Genomic DNA, 21,053 nt, shown 5'->3' on the forward strand with positions numbered 1-21,053 from the left:
ATCATGAGCTAGGGATATAGCTTTTTCCAATTCGAACATCTTAAATTCACAGTTATATGGATGGGCTTTACGAGCTTGAAAATTCAGAGTGAGTTGTTCTGCGCGATTTTTAGTTGCTATAAATTCAGAACTATAGGATTCAACAGCGGAAACTTGTGCAAACGTCCGCCCGAGAGTATTGGCGATATCTAATGGGGAGGAGCATATCGTATTCCTGATTTTCAGAACAGGAAAAGTAAACTCCTGATAAATTCCATTAGCCGCCTTTACTTTTTTCCATAATTGCTTGCTTGAAGTGCGAGATGTAATTGATGAAATATATTTAACCCATGATTCCCTCTCACTACGACGACGAATGCGACGAGCAATAGCTTTGGCTTGTTTGAATGCGACAAGATTTTCTGACGTGGGATACCTTCTAAAGATATTCCATAATTTCTTCTGTTGTTTATGACTGTCACGGCAGTCCCCATTCCACCATGGTCTCCGGTATTTACGTAGTCTTGGTGAACTTTTAGGAATGGTTTTGTTTGCAGCCTTTATTAAGACATCAATAACATGTTGCACTGCCTCCGAAATGTCTACCACACTGACCATAGTCTGAGTAATATTTGCTAGTTGCGTGAAACCGGCCCAATCGGCTCGCTGGAATAGAAAACGCTGTGGAAGATGTATTCCGTTGTGTCTATCAGCATATGAAATAATTAACGGGAAATGATCACTACCATGGAGATCATCTCCGACTTTAAAATTCAGTAATGGCAATAACTCAGGAGAACAAATGGCCAGATCAATGCTATGAAATGAGCGTGTGGGTTCATGGAAGTGTGTTTTTTCTTCATTGTTCAGCAAACAGAGACAGTTATTGGCAATAAACTGCTCAATTTGTCTCCCGCGAGAATTTGTACGTTCCGAACCCCACAAAATGTTATGCGCATTGAAATCACCTAATAATAAACAAGGCTTAGGAAGTTGGTCCACTAAATTGTTAAGTTCCTGTTGCTAATGACATCATTAGGTGGCAGGTAGATAGAGCAGACTGTAAATAAAATCCGAGTATGAACCTGCACAGCCGATGCTTGCAGGGAGGTATGTAGAATAAGAGGGGTGCTCGGATATAGATTAGATGTTAAAACACAGACACCTCCAGAATTATTCACTCCAGTGTCTGCATCCTTCCGAACACAGTTATAGCCCCTTAATTTAAGCGGAATATTTGATTTTAAGAAGGTTTCTTGTATACCAATACAGACTGGATGAAAAGTGTTACAAATGGTCTTGATGTCTTGAAATTTAGAACGGATGCCTCGACAGTTCCAGGAGACGAAAGTACCCATTAAGAAATCTAGGTTGCATCAAAGATATTGGGAACATTTGATTGAGTTGCTGAAATATCACAACTCATTTTAAAATCTTCATCCTCTTCTTCAGATGGATAGAGAGAAATTAAATCAGTACTTTTGGAAACGCCGCCGAAAATGGATGTCAAATCCTTGTGGACTGTGCCTTTATTCACCAGTCCAAGAGCGACGGAGTTTCGAAAGAGTGATTTTTTTAATTTAGAAGGCACGTCTTGTGAAGATAGGCCACGTTTGGACAGTTTTAACATTAATGATTTCTGAGATTTCGATTTAAGTTTGTTTTTATGTGGTTTGGAGGTTTCTGTAACATTATTTGATGATTTCTCTGAATCAGAAGTGGGGGAATTTTCATGAGTTTTGGTTTCAACAGTTGTTTTTGCATTAGATCCTTGAGCAGCAGAAGCATAAGTGATACCTGGTGTAGGTGTCTCAGCCATAACCTTGCGCCTGGCTTCAGGGTAAGGTATATTTTCCTTAAATTTTACAGCAACAATTTTTTTCTCTAATTGCCATTTGGGGCATAAACGAGAATAAGAGGGATGGTTGCCGTTGCAATTAATGCACTTTTCAGGGGCATTGCACTCCTGACTATCATGCCCTTTCTCTGCACAACGAGCACAGACAGGTGTCCCGCGGCAGGCTGTCTTAGCGTGACCAAAGCGTTGACATTGATAACATCTCAGAGGGTTGGGGATATAAGGCCTAACAGGCAATTTCATGTAACCAGCTCTGACAGTTTCGGGTAGTTTAGGTTTATGAAACGTAAGAATTAAGTGTTTTGTAGGAAGGAGTTGTCCATCCCGTCGAATATTAATACGGCGTACATGAGTTACTCCTTCAGACCGGAAATCCTCGGTAATTTTTTCCACCGTTTCATTAAATAATTCGCCACATGTTATCACGCCTTTACTGTTAATAAGGGAAGAATGAGCCTTAACAGAAACAGGTATAGTTGATAAACTTTTAAGCTTAAGTATTTGATGGGACTGCTTCAGAGATTTTACCTCTACAAGCAAGTCACCTGAACGCAGCTTACGAATAGAATTTACTTCGCCAAGAGAACCAAAGATAGCCTTTTCGACAAGAAAAGGAGATACAGTATGGAAAGTTTCATTTTTTTCTGAAATACGGTGAATGACAAAAAATGAGTCGTAAAGAATTTCACACGATTTTGCGATGTTCATTCGTTGCCCACTAAAGGGAGAAAAGTTTTTTTTTGCCCATATGACATTGCAGGCAATTCGGGTCCGGCGGCACCGCCCACCACGGAGCCCAACAAGGGATGGCAGCCACCGGCTCTGATTACACCAGCCTCGGTACTTACCATAGTGCTGACCAGTACCTATACGCTCGGAGTTACCCCCGGGGACAGTGACCACCCTTAACGCCAAGCCCAAGGAGTAACCCCTTCGCTTGATCCCTAGCAGACTAGCCACTCAGGTGACTATCTACCAGCCGATTGATGCACAGGGGACCACAGTGCACCACCCGTCTTTCTAATGGGTCGCCACGCACGGCCAACACGTGGGGTTTTGGCTGTCCATGAGAAGCAAGAAGCAAACAGAGCGGCGACAGCTTCTCATGGGGAGCTCCCTCGCTTGCCGTCGAGGGAAGGAAAAAAACAGCAGGTAGCAGAAGGCGTAGGAAAGCGGAAACATAAAGGGAGTATAGATCCCTGGGAACCTCGGGATTGGGACACCCGTACTCACCTATAGTAGGTGAGCCCCTGAGGGGTTTTCTATGAAGGTATTCTGTTGAATATATAAAAAAATAAAATGTTGTCCTTCAAAATATTCAAAGGTACAAAATGGTTCTTATGAAATGTCGTATTGAATTTCAAAACACAGTAAATGATACAATTTATTAAAAATGTATTTTTATATATATATTCTTAAATAATTTTGCTCAAGAAAGTAAAAAAGTTAATATATTATTTAGATTACAAAAACGTCAGTAATAATTACTGTATTTAATTATTAATAAATTTTCAAAGAGATATTTTTACATTTTATTAAAAAAATTGTTTCCAGCCCCCTGGTATAGCATAGTGTTTTACTTTGTATCGTCGGAGGGTGTCGAAAGAAGTTGTAAAACAATTTCGCGGTTTATAAATAGGATATAATGAATTAAAAATTGTAGTACATTTTTTTATATTGTTGGCTTTAACAGAGCTAGTATCGTACGGCTTCAATTTTTAACCTTTCTTTAAAAAGATTTATTCTTTTTCAAAAAAAAAAAAAAAAGAAAAAAAAAAAGATGATGACTAAAATATACAGTTGAAGTATACAGTTAACTGAATTTCTTTCTTCCAAATCATTTCCTAACTATAATAACAAAAACAAAAATGTAAGCTTGCTATTTTGTATGAAAAAAAAATAATAAATTCGCACTATAATATGTTCGAAAATTGCAATTCGGGCAATTGCAATATAATAAATTCATTTCAAACTAAATAAACTTGCTTCTTTGTAATGAAGTCAATATATGTTAAACGTACCATGCTAATTTAATTTTTATGCATCTTTTTAATTTAATGCATCTGATGAGGAAAAAATGTGTGACGTGCATCTCAGTGTAATACCACTAGTTGCTAAGTAAAATACAAAGTTACATTTGTTATATAGCTCTGTAGTAACATGGAATGATTCATTCGTTTGGTCAGAAAATAGGAAGGATGTCACTCCTAATAGTTCAAAAATATATTTATTTATAATTAAAAACAAATCTACAATACTTCATTTATTAAATATCCATACATTTTATTTTCATTATTAGGAACATCTTATATTATATATATAAGAAATGTAAAAAGATACTTTTATTAGTATATTGAAACTTAAAAAATAATTTTTTTACAAAATTCTGAGATGAAAATAAAAATTTTAAATAAATATGCTCACACAATATATAATATATATTTGTTAAATGAGATAAAAATTATATTTTTGTTGTTTGTGTCAATAAATTAATTATTAAACCATCATCAAATTATTATATCACGAGGTGTAAATTAGTACATTTTATTATTATATTAAATAAAAATGGCTTTACATTTTATTATTTTAAACAGAAAAAGCTCTATTCTACTGCGATAAAAACTATACAAATTATGCAGCTTTGAAAACCGCTGTTTAAGAAAAATTGAGATAACTTAAAGGGCTATTTCGATGTGGATCCCCAATCAATGTGAGACGATTGATCTAGGTGGCAATTGGAATTGGTTCAAAAACTAAATTTCATTTAATTTGGTCAGTTTGAGAGGATATTTTACTAAACATGACTAATAGAACAAGGATCTGTATAAAAATTTTCAAGTCTTAAATATTTTCAATTGTACATTAATTAACTTAAACAGCATATAATGCAATTATTTATGACTTTTTAAGCATTTTTATAACTAGAAACGTAAGCCTATCTCAAACATTTTAGAAATTTGATGTTTGCCTTGATTTAGGTAAGCAACAGTTATTATCTATTAAGTAGACCCCTTGTGTAATAAACAAATTATAAAAAATAATGAATAATCAAATAAAAAGAAAAATTATAGTGAATGAAAGGCTTTATTTATCTTTCGAATTCTTATTGCCTAAAAAAACATCAAATATTAAAAAAAAAAATCATAGCTACATAGTCTGCAAGTACAAAGATGTGCAATGTAAAAGAGCAGAAGGTAGAAGATGCAGACGATAATAAATGAGTCAAGCAAAGAAGGGTTTATTTTCCGAAAAACATCTGTTGTATATTAACTAGGTCATAGGTAATTTATAAATATGAAAAACTCAGATTTCTCAATTATGATATTTTAGCCACTATTACACGAACCCCTTATATAGTAATATTTCGGATGAGAATAAAACGAAATGCTGAATATATAAAACTTTCTTCCTAAATTATAATATAAATTAATTTTAGTTGGTTCAGTAAATGCAATAAAACTAGTGCATTAAACGGATGCAATTCGATTAGTCAGGATATCTTTCAAATTTTATTAATATAATAATTACAAGAATATAATTACAAGCCCCCTTCACAAGATTGATCTTACAGATTATCTTTAAATTGTGACTATTTATTAGTCATTATACCAGTATATTGTCCGCACAGACAACAGAAAGGTGGTATTAAAAACTTAACTCCTCAAAACCATTTATCCTCATATATTTAATCCATAAATAATGTATTTAAATCTTCATTATTCTCGATATGTAGTAAATAGTATGCATTCTGCATCTATTAATTATTTTTAACATATTAAAAACAATTTGTGAAATAACTATTTATATTCTCATTAAAACTTAAATTACGGTTATAATAAATTTCCTAAATCATTAAAATGTATCATAGAACTGATTTTATATTCGTGAGATACATTCAAAATACTTAAGGCTGAAAATGGATGCGATCAAAAGAATGCTATTTTCAGAGAAGGTAATATACTAGAGCTATCGAAGAATGTTTTTTTCTCCCCACGAGTAAGCAGTTCAAGTTACCACACCATTCTAATAACAAAACGAAAATAACTTCCCCAAAACTTTCTCTTATACGCTTCAATTGAGGGCTTATCCATTTCCATCCGCGTAAAATTAATATCACTAATGAGGCAGTAAATGCCTTGCATGAAATTAGCGAACAGTCACGAAATATCATATTTGACGTGAAGCTAACATTGTTACTGAATCGATTGTGCGAATATGCATTTTGAACAACTTTTTGGAGGTCGAATAAAACCGAAATTTGACACGGAACTGCAGTTGTAATCATTAGATAAAGCATCGAATACCTCGTAATGGAATGATCTCATTCCATTTATAAGTTATTGGATTTATATGCAATCGAAAGTACAGACCGACAGACAGTCGACTCTTTGACAGATTCATTGATAAGAATCCATATATTTAGGAGTTATCAAGTTCATTATAACCAGACAGACAGACTGAAATGGATTTTGTTTAAAATTTGATAGAAATCTGCAAATTTGGTAATAAGCTTATATACCAAATTCTATTCATCTGACTCAAAACGTTTTTGAGTTATTCTATTCACACACAGACAGACATAATGCCAAATAATGTGTTTTTTGAACCCAAAAATGTTTGAAACAGAAATTTATTAAAATCACCAGCTCCGGTTTTTTTTTTTTTTTTTTTTTTTTTTTTTTTTTTTTTGCTATTACAATATTTTTTCTATATTTCGTAAAATACGAGAAAGTAAAAATGCTGATTCTATAAATTTCCTTTGTAAAACTTGTATAAGTTCCTATCAAAATATCAAGAATATTGATATCAATACATGAAATATATTGAAATTAAAGTATAAGCAAAGATTTCACAAAATATATGTTAAAAACTGTAATGCTACAAATACCTATAAGTGAAATATTACGATGATACAATACATTAAACTTTCATCATGAAAAACATGAATTACATGTTATTTGTGGTTACTATATGATTAGAAAGAAATCCACAATATATCAGTCTAGTATTTAATGCGTAAAATACTTAAGACATCTTACTATATTCGACAAAAACAACGATACCTAGAAATTCTTTACAGTACAAATAGCTGTAAAAATAATGTAGTACAGCAATTAAGAAAAATACAATTATTCTCATTAGTTTTTGAAAAAAATGCTTAGTTATAGACATTTTAAGAAGTAGCATAATTAAAATATATTGCTTACATTTAATTTTCATTTAATATACTTATGTCTTAAGCAGTCTAGAATTAAAAAAAATATTTCAGTAAATAAGTAATCCGTGTTTTCGTTAATGTTTCTTTATCAAAACTATTCTGTTTTTTGAACTGAAAGCGATTCAAAAACATGAATCGAATTATTTTAAATTCTCTTTTCTATTACACCTTCAAAGGTTTCTGACCCCATGCAAAATTTCAATCACTTTTTTTAAAAATTGTTTTCAGATATCAGCGTATACAAATTTTAGTTGAATATTTATGCTTCAAAAAATGCATTTAAATTAATGCCTATGTATTAGATCATAAAAATAATGCCGGAAGAATTGCTATTTCCAATTCTTAAAAAAAAATTGCTCGAAACAAACTGTGGCTGGATAGATAAAGATTCAAAATACACATTTAAAAAAAAACCTTGCACATAAATACACATTATTATCGAAAAATTTTGCGATAAAAATAGGTTAATTTATTCACACCCCATTTAAAATAACACTATTTTTGGTGTGTGTGTTTTTATCTGTTGAATATTATTAAAACTGCATACTTATTGTTCTTACTTAGATTAAAAATTGAAGATTTAAAATATGTAAAGTTGGCGTTTCATATTTAAATCATGATATAAAATTCGAATTTCTGTAGACAAAAAAAAAAAAAAAAAAAAAAAAAAAAATCACATTTTCAACCTTATATCTTAATTTTGGATAAGATATACCTAAAGTCGGATATCCTAACTTTGCCACTTTATATTCCTGGATTCATTCATTCGAATGTTCTCCAACAATAAGTATTAAAATCGAAACTTTATCATTCTCAAATGCGGGAAGTAAAGTCATTCAAGTAAAAAAGAATGAACATTTTCATTAAGTAGCAATCTCCTTCCACTGGCAAGATATATAAAAAATATTAGAACACACTTTCTAATCACGTTTCATCCCTTCTTGTTGCAGCTAAAAAGGGAAGTTGACCATATGGCTATAATGTGACTCAACAATAATTTGACCTCAGAATTGTATTGTGACTCTTAATTCGTTATAGTGTTTTGTGTGTAAGCTTCATTGTTTGAGGTTGTCGTTAGTCGCCGAACTAGCTTAACATGGTCGCCAAACTCACCGAAACTAGATACTAAATAATGAAAATAATACATTTTGACATTCCCAGTTTACAAGGATATAGTGGAAAGAAAAGGAATGATGTCTAGTTTAGCGAGACGTAATCCTAGTTCATCTCAATGTCCTGTATGTAAACTTTAATTTTCATAATAATTAGTCATAAATTTGGAAACTGAACATTGTCCGGTAGAATGCATCAGGCTGGATTAAATTCGTCGACATCGGTTACTGAATGACGATTATAATACGTTCTAAAACTCCAGAATTAATGTTTATCATAGTTTGCCTATTTTCAGCAAAAGCTAATACCAAAACTTTTTAACCTCTGTATCAAATTGATGGAATTTTTATTTTATCTTATGCAAAGAAATATATCAAGAGAAAATATTGTAAATGTCAAAAAATTTGAGCTCGAGAATTTCACGAAATTCCACATTTCAATCCTCCCAGGATACGAGAAACAGATCTCTGGTCTATTGTCTGTTAATAGGATAACACAAAAACGCTTTGAAATAGACAAAATTTGATGACGTCACACCTAGGGATTGCAATACCGGTATACTGGGATACCGAATACCGGTATTTTGATCCATTTGTACAATTTTGTAATACCGGTATTCACAAGTGTAAATACCGATTTTTCGGTATTTACTAGAAATTTTTAAAATGGTCTCCACTATATGTTCAGGTATCGCGAACATAGCAATGTAGTATACGTTTTTGTTTTTTTGTCTCCCAAATGGGCGAAATTAATTATCTAATTAATGGCTTAATTAATTGCTTAAATCTAAATTAGCGAAACATGGATTATCCCTGAAAGAAAATATTGTATCTATAACGACTGACGGAGCAACAATTATGAAAAAAGTTGGAAAGTTGATTGGTGCAAATCAGCAGTTGTGCTATGCACAATTAGGAGTAATAGATGTATTATACAAAAAATATAAAGAACAGAAGAATCAAAATACTGTGGATATAGAAGCTTCGGATTCCAACTTTGAAAAGAGTAAGAGCGAGAGTGATATTGACAATGTAGATAATGACGATGTAATTGTTGAAGAAGATGTTGCTAATGAGGATGAAATATTAACCTATCAAGAATTGCTTCCTATAATTTATAAAGTTCGAAAAATTGTTAAAATAATTAAACGTTCCCCTATAAAAAGGATATATTACTAAAATATACACTAACTGAAAATAAAACAGAATATATGTTAATATTAGATTCTAAATTATATTGCATTGATAAATCGCACAGAAGAAAGGCATACCGAAATAGAAAATGTCTTATGGTATTTACATAATTCTAATGATTTTAAAAATGAAAATGAAAAGAAGAAAAGAAAATAACCAATTCAAATCTGATTAAGTTAGAGTAAAGTTTCTTAAAAAATTTTTTCCCACAAACCTATCCACATGCAGAATTCGGTTCAATTATCGAAGATTATGATGTCACTACTGTCGATAGTGAAAAGGAATTGTCTCTTGAACAAAAATTAGAATTAGCGATAAATAAAAAAAAAATCAACGAACCACAATACAATACAGAAATCAGCTATATACAAAACCATCCGACGAGAAATCGATTTATTTGAAGATGAGGGATTTAGAGGTAAATACTTGGAAAAAGTATATTACGCATTGCTAACAGTACCATCAACTAGCGTAGATGCCGAAAGAGCGTTTGCGACAGCTGGTAATTTTTACACAAAATTACTTTTCAGGTTTAATGACAGTACAATTGATGCATTATGTTTTTTTAGATCACATTTCAAAAATTTGTAATAGTACCACAAACTGAATAGTGATATTTACACTTTTTTGTGATTTAAATAAATAAGATGTTTCTTGACTTTTTTGTGATTATATACTGTTATAATTTATAAGTTACAAATTATTTTTTCTTTTATTTACACTTTCTAACAAAACTGGCAAATAAAAGAAACACCTGTGTTTTCTTTCTTTTTCCAAAATTTCTAATACCGGTATTAAAACCGGTATCCCGGTATTAAGATCTAAAAAATACCGAATACCGGTATTGAAATTTTGGTCCGGTATTGCAATCCCTAGTCACACCATGTTTGTAGATTTCTATCAAATTTTGAACAAAATCCATTCAAAGGAAGTTATAGATTTAGCTGTTTGAGTACAATGAATACTATAACTGCACAAAGTAAAGGAACAAATAAAAAAAATGTTACACAGGTTTAGCATTTAAAAAGTAGATTCTCATTCAATTTTAAACCAAATCTATCACTTTGAACTTTCGTATGCATGTAAGACATTAAGTCAAAAGAGCAATAACTTAAATGAATTTAATTAATGATCCTGTTTAATTAATGACTATCAGCAAAAGCTACGGCCAAAACTGTTTAATCACTGTAACAAACTGATGGACTAATTGATGGATGGATGGATTATGTTATCGTATACAAAAAAATATATAATATGAAAATATTTTGAAAGTAAAAAAAAATTCGAACTCGAGATTTTGGCAAGGCTTCAAGTTTCAGACCTGCGAAAGTGCAAAAAAACATATTTTTTATCCATACGTCTCTAAGTAGGATAACGCAAAAACGCTTAGAGCTAGACAGAAAATTTGGTATATCGACATTACAACACATTTATAATTATAAAATTTTGATCAAAATAAATTTAGAGGAACGTACGTGTCCAGCTGTCCGATTAAAAATGAAAACAATAATTACAAAATATAAAAGAGCAGATGATCAAAAATGTGTTACACAGTTTTTGCATCTAAAATATAGATTCTTATTCAATTTTAAACAAAATCTGTCAAAAGGCTGACCATTTATCGGTCTGAAATTTAGCATGCATGTAAAAATATTTACTCAAAAACACAATAGCTTTAAAAAATGGAATTTGGTTAATGATTTTGTGACTACAATTGAAGTTGTAGGTCAAATTTTGCTTTCAATCAGTCTGAGAAAAAAAAGACTTCCAAAATGCAAATGCAATTTTCGGATACTTTGTATTTTAAGATTAATTCTTGAAATGCGACTAATAACAATGTGTCCGAAAATTGTATTCGCTGCATTCCAAGAATAAATCTCAATCTTAAACACGATAGATTGAGTAAAAATGCTAGATCCATATCAAAGGTTTATATTTCGCAATACTCCAATGACATTCAAAGCAATGGAGGTTTTAACTAAGATCCACAATATAATGCAAGCGGAATGGACTAATATATTTATTAGAGAACATGTGAGAACATTTTGGGGCGACAGTTTGAGTGGCTTTAAACTGAGAATAGATTGGTTGTATTACTCTTTTAATAAAATTCACCATTGCATATTTGTAATAAACCTGGACATCCAGACATTCTGACATTTCTGTGTAACAATATTTTTTAATAGAAATAAAAATTGGGTACATAATAAGAAGAGAGCTGATGAAATTCCGTTATTACTTAATCTCCCGTTTTCCTCAATTCGAACACATTCCAACTATCAGTCTATTCGGAGAAACGAGGTTTCTACTGCATCTAGAGCACCATTTAGAATACGAGATTTAAAAATTGAGAATTAGTATCGATGCAGATATTCCAAGTGGTATGATGAAACCTTTCTCTCCTAAACCCCATCCAAGCTACCCAGTGACAACTGAATTACGTCAGATTTAATGCACAGACATTGTATGTCCATTGGGTCTTTCATAGAATCCGGTTTCTTATCCGTGAATCTTCAGTGGCATGATTAAGATTAACCATTGCGACTCCAGATACTATCTCGGGTGTTTCCTTCACATCAGGTAAAAGCTGCTCAGGTTGAGCTGGTCATTAATCAGTGGATCATAGCATAAATGGTTATGATAATCTACTAACGTTATTATACTGTTTGGAATTCATTATTTGGTATATAACTAATTTTTGCTGTAGAGTATATGTAAAAGTACCTAAAATATTATAAATATTTCTTCTACAATTTAAAAAAAAAAATTCTAAACTTACAATATGAATCCTTTGTTTCATATGTATTGTTATTACTTCCTTAAGCTATTTATCGATATTAATTAGCGATTCCGTATTAATCCTTTTTAAGAAATTAAATTAGCATTATAAATACATTGATGTGTTCATTTAAAATATATGTATGAAAGTCCCTTTATTTAATCAGTTTTTGAAAGTACATAAAATCTGACGAAAGTTCAGAATTAAAAACTACAAAATTTTTTGTATTTTGAAAATCTTTATTCACTAAAAATATTTCAAAAGATTGTTTTATAGATGCAATGTAAAAAAAATCTTAAATGAAATAACTTTTTTTTTTCAGTGTCGTAAACATTTATCCATGTTCCAACAAACACCTTGCAAAAATCAAAAATTCAACATTTGAAATGCTGTAATCGCAAACATTGATTTTTTGAGGAGATATCACCTAATTATTAATCGAAGGATCATATCTAATATTGGCCCTACGCCAGTATTCCTTAACGCAGAGCATTCATAGCATCCGAGTGCACCCAACTCCACTGCCAAAGTCTCGGCATACCAATACGGTATACATACTGGAAATTCATGTGGACTTTCTCTACGATCACTTTTATTCCCCACAAATATGAATGGTTGCATATTTTCACCTGAAGCCATCTCCCAATTATCAAACAAAACGTTAGCTTCATCTAGTGTTGTGAAATCGCTTACATCGTACAGAAAAATAAATGCACGGACATTATCAAAAAGGTGTTCGTTGATTTCTCCTTCCCTAAATGGAGGTTCGATTAAAATTCCGACATGAACAAGTCCAGACTCATTCAGTTCCGGTCGATTACTCAAATCGATGGTGAATCGGTATACATTCCGAAAAACAACATCACCTGGCATGAACTCGTCTCCGTCCATTGCATTAAAACGAGTGGCCAGTGTGTTCCTCCCTGTGCCTCTTTTCCCTGCGATACAAAACCAAAGACGGTGGCGCCTAGGTTCTCTTCTTACCGTTTCGTTGCGAAGGGATAAAACACCAAGCGGAATTCCTTTTCGAAGTCTCTCTCGAAGGCTAATCCGACCTCTGCATCTGCATGATACTGCCATATTGGACTGTTATCTTCCACGACGTTACCACCCTTTGATGGTAAGATTTCTATCGCTGCCAACTTCGGAGAAATAAAATTGGATCTCCTTTCCTTAAGGGTAGATGGCTAGTTCTAAAGAGCATTTCATTCTTTGTTGAATGTTACCGGAATCAATGAGATGAATTTTGTTGTTCTTTTTTTTTTTTTTTTTTTGGCGCTAAAGCCATGTTTGGCCAAAATACGCCACGCAAATTTTAAAATGGCAAACTATAATAAAAAAATTGTTGCGAAAGGCTTGCAAAATGCATCTTTCATTCTCTTCCAATCAGAAGAGCAGTAGTAAATGACGTAATTGCTGACTGTTTTTTTTTTCTTTTTTTTCCTATGTCTCTTCTATTCTTTCTTGCTTATGTAATCGTACAATGTTGTATTGCTTTTGTGTTCGTGGTTATTAAATGTGCTTCTATGTGTCGCATCCCTCCTTTTAAGGTATATAATTAATCAGCAATCACACGACATCGGGTAGATGTCAACCCACTGATATTTTGAAGCGAATTTCTGTTATCTTTCGTTTTATATTTTTGGCTCTTAACGTGGAGCAGCGGTCGCTGATAGATAATTTTAGTCCAAAATGGATGTGACACCTCTAAAAGCACAAAGAAAGGCATTACGGACATCGTTTACGTGTTCGGTGAAACAAATCGATGATGAGTTCAAGAAAGAAAATCCGGACACTAAACAACATTTGGTTTCGAAGGCGCAGTTAAATGATAAATTTCAGCGTCTGGAAGAGTGCCACTCTGAAATCAATGCTCATATATTCAAAGATGAAAATACTGAACAAGTGTTTGAGGTTGATTTTTTGAATGCAGAAAAATATCGAGACCAATATACCGAACTGTGCACAAAAATTGATCAACTGTCACTAAAAGAAACGACAAAAATAGTATCGCCACAACGCACCTTTAAACTTCCAAAGATCGAACTAAAGAAGTTTAGTGGAGATTCCAGGGAATGTCTTACGTTCTGGTCTCAGTTTCGCAAGATTGACGAGGACAGTTCTATGCCGTTTGAGGATAAGTTCCAAAATCGAAAGTGCCCGAGTGATCGAGAGTTTTCCAGCTACAGCGGATAACTACCCAAAAGCGTTTGCCCAGCTCTAAAACAGGTTCGGACGAGAAGATCTCTTGGTTCAAATTTACGTGCGGGACTTATTATCCATGGTTATGAAAAATGCTACTATATCTGGCCGTGCGACGACAGATCTTCCTGCCTTTTATGACGAACTCGAGTCCAAAATTAGAGCCCTGGTGAGTTTAGGTCGAACTCAGAAGACATGGTGATTTTCTGAGCCCACTAGTGAAGTCCTGCCTGCCCGAAGAAATTCTCATCGCATGGGAAAGACACAGGAATTTGAACGAGGCTTCTGGCGGAACACGATCCCTAGAACAATTACCTAATTTCCTAAACAAAGAAGTGAAGGCAGAATAACTTATCGAACTTGCCCGATCTGGTTTTGCTTCTGGTTCGCAGAAGAAACAGGGTACGTGCCCCAAATCTGTCCCGGATTATGGAACTGCTTCCATAATCCGGGTAACACGTTCCATGTTGGTAAACACGTTTGATAAAAACGCCCCTGGTAAACGAAATTTACTTCGTATTTTTTGTGGCAAAAAAACACTCCTCCAAGGACTGTTTTGAAGCTAGAACTATAGAAGAAAAAAAAGAACATTTTGTTAAGCAAAAAACTTGTTTTGTCTATTTCACTATTGGTCATTTTGCTAAATTTTGTAAAAAGAATCAATGTGTATATTGTAAAAAACCCCATCATTATTTAATGTGTGCTAATCCTACAGAAAATACTGTTAAGAGTATATCTACTGTAATAGAAACTAATTCATTGTCTAATGACTGTAATGTAGATATTGTATACTTAATGTCTTTAATTGTGAAAATACAAGCGGACGGTAAATCAATTACGCTTTGACTGATAGCGGGTCTCAGTATTCTTATATATCTTAACAAGCCATGGAAAACTTAGGTATTAAATCAAATAAGAAAATAAAAATGCAACATATTTTGTTCGGAGGAAAGAAAACAAAAAGTCAATTTCATGATATGTTCGAATTAAAAGTTTCATCACTCGATGATTCATTTTCTTTTTCTAATAATTTCTAAGTAGAAAGTAATATTTGTGGCAGTGTGCCAAAATTAACTGATCTCGACCTCATAAACCAACTAAAGCAGAAGGGGATTATTTCAGATGACTTGAGAAATAGCGATTGCGAAATCAACTTATTACTGGGCGCAGATCATAGAGCTGAGGTGCAGATGTAATTGGAAGATTGTTTATGAATGAATCTGTTCAAATAGATTCCGGTTTGTCTATAATTAATACGCGGTTAGGAAATGTAACAGGGAGAAAGAATTTATGTAAAGGGGGTAATGTAAACTACGATATAAACTTGAGTGCTCTTTCTTTGTATGTTAAAAATGCTTCTATAAGCGAATTATGGGATCTTCAAACTATTGGAATTAATGACCCAATTGAGAAAATAAAAAGTAAAGAGCAGTTGAAAGCCTTAGAGTATTTTCATAACAATATGAAAATTTTATCGGATGGCAGATACGAAGTTAGTTTACCCTTTAGAGAAAACGCGAGTGAACTGCTTTCAATTAATTAGCTGACCTTGAAGAGGCATAAACGAATGTATGAATGCTCTAAACAAATGGGTTTACTGGATGATTACCAAGCGGTATTTAATGAGTGGAAAGATTTAAAAATAATAGAAAAGGCTGGAAGTAAACAAAAAACTTATGTTTTTTGCCGCATCGCCCAGTGATTAAAAATGATAATATTACTACAAAAATTAGACCAGTTTTTGACGCATCCGCTCGAAAAAGCGGAAAAAGTTTGAGTCAATTATTGTACCCAGGTTCAAATTTGATTGAACAAATACCAGATATTATAAATAGGTTTATAAGTTACTTTATTGGAATTTCGGCAGACTTTGAAAAGGTTTTCCTTCAATTAGGGATTGCTCCCGAGCATCGAGATTTTTTGAGATTCTTTTATCCTAAAGAAGACGAAGAAATTGTTTACCGACATTGCCGTTTTTTGGGGTATCATCAAGTCCTTTTCTATTAGCAGCTGTTTTGTCACACTTGTTAGAAAATGCACCTTTAGAATATTCTGAAATTGTTGATAAATTGAAACTTTCATTTTATGTAGACAATTGTGTTACAGTGGTTAATAATGTAAATCAACAGGAAGAATTTATTGAAAGGGCTAAAGAAGTGTTATTATGAGGTTGCTTTAATTTGAGAAATTGGGAAAGCAACGTAAAGAATAATTATGTTTCTAAAAGTACTGGGGTTACTAAACTTTTAGGAATTATGTGGGATCTGGATAAAGATACTTTAAAATGTAATTTAAATCTGAACAATTTTATGGAAGAGCAGTAAGCATTTACGAAAAGGCATCTATTGAGTGGTATTCAGAAAATTTTTGATCCGATTGGTGTACTAAGTTCTGTAACTTCCTAAAATTTTATTGCAACAAACTTGGATTCTCAATTTAACTTGGAATTCTATTTTGCCAGATGAAATTATTAACTCTTATAAAACAAATGGCTAAAAGAAATTAATGTTTTTAATGATATAGAAATTCCTCGTTATTTTGAAATCAATAATACATCTCAGATGCATGTATTTGTCGATGCTTGCAAAGAAGCATATGCTACATGTATATTTTTAAGAACAGAAACTTCGGAAGGTGTAAAGATTTTTCTTGAGAGCTAAATCGAGGGTAGCTCCCTTTAAAACAGTATCTATCCCTAGATTAGAATTAATGGCATGCTGTATTGGTGCCAGATTCGCCCATTTTGTGCAACTTGCCCTTAATATTACTAACATAGAAACAATATTTTGGAGTGATTCTATGTTACGAATGCTTTGTTTTGGTTGAGGGATAAATGGGAATGGTCAATTTTCGTTGCAAATAGAATTAAAGAAATAAAAATCCTTTTTCCTAGAAGTGATAGGCGTCATGTACCCCGAAATATGAATCCTGCCTTATTTTTTTTATATATATCCTAGAACGTTAAACATAAAAAGCTCTATTGCAACTAAAATTGTCTTTAGAAGGTTTGAAATAATTGTTTTAGAAAATCTTAGATCATTTCAATGGCTGTTTCGATGTATATTCGATAATCAACGTGCTAGGGTAGCTCAAAACAGTGACTGGAAGTGTATCAAAATAATTAATTTCATTTGATTTTGGTTATCTTTAAAGTATATTTTACTTAGGATACCTTATTAAAAACGACTGATAGACAACAGGATCTGTAGAAAAATATTAACAACTTAAATATTTTCAATATTACATTAACTGACTTAAACAACTTAAAACATAAATTTTTACGACATTTAAAATATTTTTTCCAACTAGAAACATATACCTAATTTTGATATTTTAGAAATTAGTTGTTGGGCCATGATTTACGGTGCTAATAGTTATTATCTGTTGGGTGGATCCCTGTGTAATAACCAAATGGTAAAAAAAGAATGAATAAACAAACGAAAACAAGAACTACAATGCACGAAAGGTTTTATTTATCTTTCAAATTCTTCACAAAACAAGGTCTCGACTCGTAAGCCGTAGGGTTTCCGGTTCGAGACCCGATTCCACCGAAGAACCGACCGCCGTGTAAGGGAGTCTGTCGCACGTTAAATCCGTCAAGGTCAAATGCCCTCCCGCTGGTGTGGAGTGGAGAGGGGGATGCCAGCTCAGGTGTCGCCCTCGTCATCTGACCGCGGTTCAAAATTACGAGATCCGTCCCAAAATAGGCCTAGTGTTGCTTTACAACCGGACGTCAATATAACTAAACTAAACTTAACAAAAAAATTGCCAAAGGATGAAACAGAAATCTTAATTATATACTCTATAAAAAAAAATGCAATGTAAAAGAACGGAAGTAGAAGATGCAGACGATAATAATGTGCCAAACAACGAAATAAAGCTCAAAATTAAATGGTTTGTTTTCCACAAAGCAGCTGTTATTTGTCAACTAGGTCATAGATCATTTATAAGTATGAAAAACTCTAATTTCCCCACACGATATTTTAGCCACTATTACACAAACCTTTTGCATCGTAATATCTAGGATACAAATCAAACGAAATACTAAATAGATGAAACAGATTTTTTATTTTTAAAAAACCTAAAACTTTTTCCCAATATATATTATTAATTTTTATTATATGAATTAATTAATTTTTTATGACTTAATTCATTTTTATTGGATGAATAAGTCTAGTAATGCAAAGGCATTAAACAGATGCAAATCAATTATTCAGAGTATCTTTCATATTCACTATAGCTGTAAGTACAAGAATATAATTGCATGCACCCTTCAAAAGACTGATCATGGAGATTCTCGTTTAATTATTTATATTTACTGATTATTCATTATATTTTGTCCTCACAGATGACAGAAAGAAGGTATTCAAAAAACTAACACCTCAAAACCGTTTGTCCTCATATATTTATTCCCATAAATAAGGCATTTAAATCGCCATTATTCAAGATACCTAGTAAATAGCAAAAAATCTGCATCTATTAATTATATTTAATGCATTAAAAGTTTTACGAAACAAATATTTATATTCTCACAAAAACAAAAATTTACCAAAATCAATGAAACATATCGTAGAACTGATTTTATATTTGTAAGATACATCCCAAATATTTAAGGATGAAAATGAATGTGGCAAGAAGAATGTTGTGTTCAGAAGAGGTAACATAATAGAAATGTTGAAGAGTGGTGTTTTTTTTTCCCATGAGTAAGCAGTTCAAGTTACCACACCATTCCAATAAAAAACCAAAGAAAATAATTTCCCCAAAACTTTCTCTTATACGCTTCAATTGAGATCATATCCACTTCCATAAGCGTAAAATTAATATCACTATTAAGGCAATAAATGCCTAGCATGAAATTAGCGAACAAGAGTCACGAAATATTATATTTGACGTGGATCTAACATTGTTACTGAATCGATTCTGCGAATATGCAATTTGAACAACTTTTTGGAGGTCGAGAAAAACCAAAATTTGACACGGAACTGTAGTTGTAATCATAAGATAAAACATCAAATAGCTCGTAATGGAACGATCTCATTCCATTTATGAGTTATTGAATTTACATACATGCGAAAGTACAAACGGACAGACAGTCGACTCTTTGACAGATTCAGTTGATAAGAATCCATATATTTAGGAGTTATCAAGTTTACTTATAACCAGACAGACAGACTGGAGTGGATTTTATTCAAAATTTGATAGAAGTCTTCGAATTTGGTTATAAGCTTATATACCAAATTCTATTCATCTGACTCGAAACGTTTTTGAGTTATTCTATTCACACACAGACATAATGCCAAAAAATGTGTTTTTTGAACTCGAAGATGTCTGAAACCGAAATTCATTAAAATCGTAAGCTCGAGTTTTTTTGTTTTTTTTTCGATTACAATATTTTTTCCATACTTTGTATAGTACGAAAAAGTAAAAATGCTGATTCTATAAAAATCCTTTGGAAAACTTGTATAAGTTCCTATCAAAAAGTCAAGAAAAATTGATATAAATATATGAAATATATTTAAATTAAAGAATAAGAACGGATTTCACAAAATATATGTTAAATATTGTAATGTTACAAAAGTCAATGGGTGAAATATTTCGATGATAAACTTTCATCATGAAAAACATGAATTACATGTAATTTGCGATTACTATATCATTAATTTGTAAAAAGAAAGCCACAATGTGTCTAGTATTTTACATGTAAAGCACTTAAGATATACGACAACATGTTTTTAAAAAAACAACGATACCTAGAAATTCATTACGTACAAATAGCTCAAAAAATAATATAGCACTGCATTTAAGAAAATATAATTATTATCATTAGTTTTTGAAAAAAAATGCTTAGTTACAGACATTTTAAGAAGTAGCATAATTAAAGTACAGCTACATTTAATTTTCATTTCATATACTTATTAGAATCTTAAGCACTCTAGAATTAAAAAAAAATATTTCAGTAAATAAATAGTCCATGTTTTCATTAATGTTTCTTTCCGAAATTATTCTGATATAGAACTAAAAGCGATTGAAAAACATAAATCCAATTATATTAATCTGGTCTATCAATCCAATAACTTTTTTAAAAAATTGTTTTGAGATATCGCGTATTCAAATTACAGTTGAATATTTATGCTTCAAAAAATGCATTTAAATTAATGCCTATGTATTAGATCATAAAAATAAAGTTGAAAGAATTGCTGTTTCCAATTCTTTTCAAAAAAATTGCTCGAAACAAACTGTGGTTGGATAGATAAAGATTCAAAATACACATTTTAAAAAAAACCTTGCACATAAATACACATAAAGATTTAAAATACACATTATTATCGAAAAATTTTGCGATAAAAATAGGTTAATTTATTCACATCCCATTTAAAATAACACTATTTTTGATGTGTTTTTTATCTGTTGAATATTATTAAAACTGCCTACTTATAACTCTTACTTAGATTAAAAATAAAGATTTAAAATCTAAAAAGTTGGCGTTTCACATTTAAATCACGATATATAATTCGAATTTCTTTCGACAAAAAATCACATTTTCAACCTTATACCTTAACTTTGGATAAGATATACATTAAGTTGGATATCCCAACTTTGCCACTTTATATTCCTGGATTCATTCATTCGAATGTTCTCCAACAATAAGTATTAAAATCGAAACATTATCATTATCGAATGCGGGAAGTAAAGTCATTCAAGTAAAAAAGA

At 31.9% G+C, this 21,053-nt stretch overlaps 2 protein-coding genes across 2 annotated transcripts; both read right to left on the bottom strand.

The window, feature by feature from the left end:
* Positions 1–1,345: 1,345 nt before the first annotated feature.
* LOC129966251 (uncharacterized) lies at positions 1,346–2,545 on the bottom strand. The gene has a single exon (XM_056080664.1). It carries the CDS (start codon positions 2,543–2,545, stop codon positions 1,346–1,348), a length of 1,200 nt encoding a protein of 399 aa, XP_055936639.1.
* A 10,018-nt stretch (positions 2,546–12,563) lies between these two features.
* Positions 12,564–13,220, bottom strand: LOC129966252 (uncharacterized). The gene has a single exon (XM_056080666.1). The coding sequence runs from the start codon at positions 13,218–13,220 to the stop codon at positions 12,564–12,566; it is 657 nt and encodes a 218-aa protein (XP_055936641.1).
* Between the last annotated feature and the right edge of the window lie 7,833 nt (positions 13,221–21,053).

The sequence above is a fragment of the Argiope bruennichi genome, chromosome 4 (assembly GCF_947563725.1).
Source record: "Argiope bruennichi chromosome 4, qqArgBrue1.1, whole genome shotgun sequence".
NCBI lineage: Eukaryota > Metazoa > Arthropoda > Arachnida > Araneae > Araneidae > Argiope > Argiope bruennichi.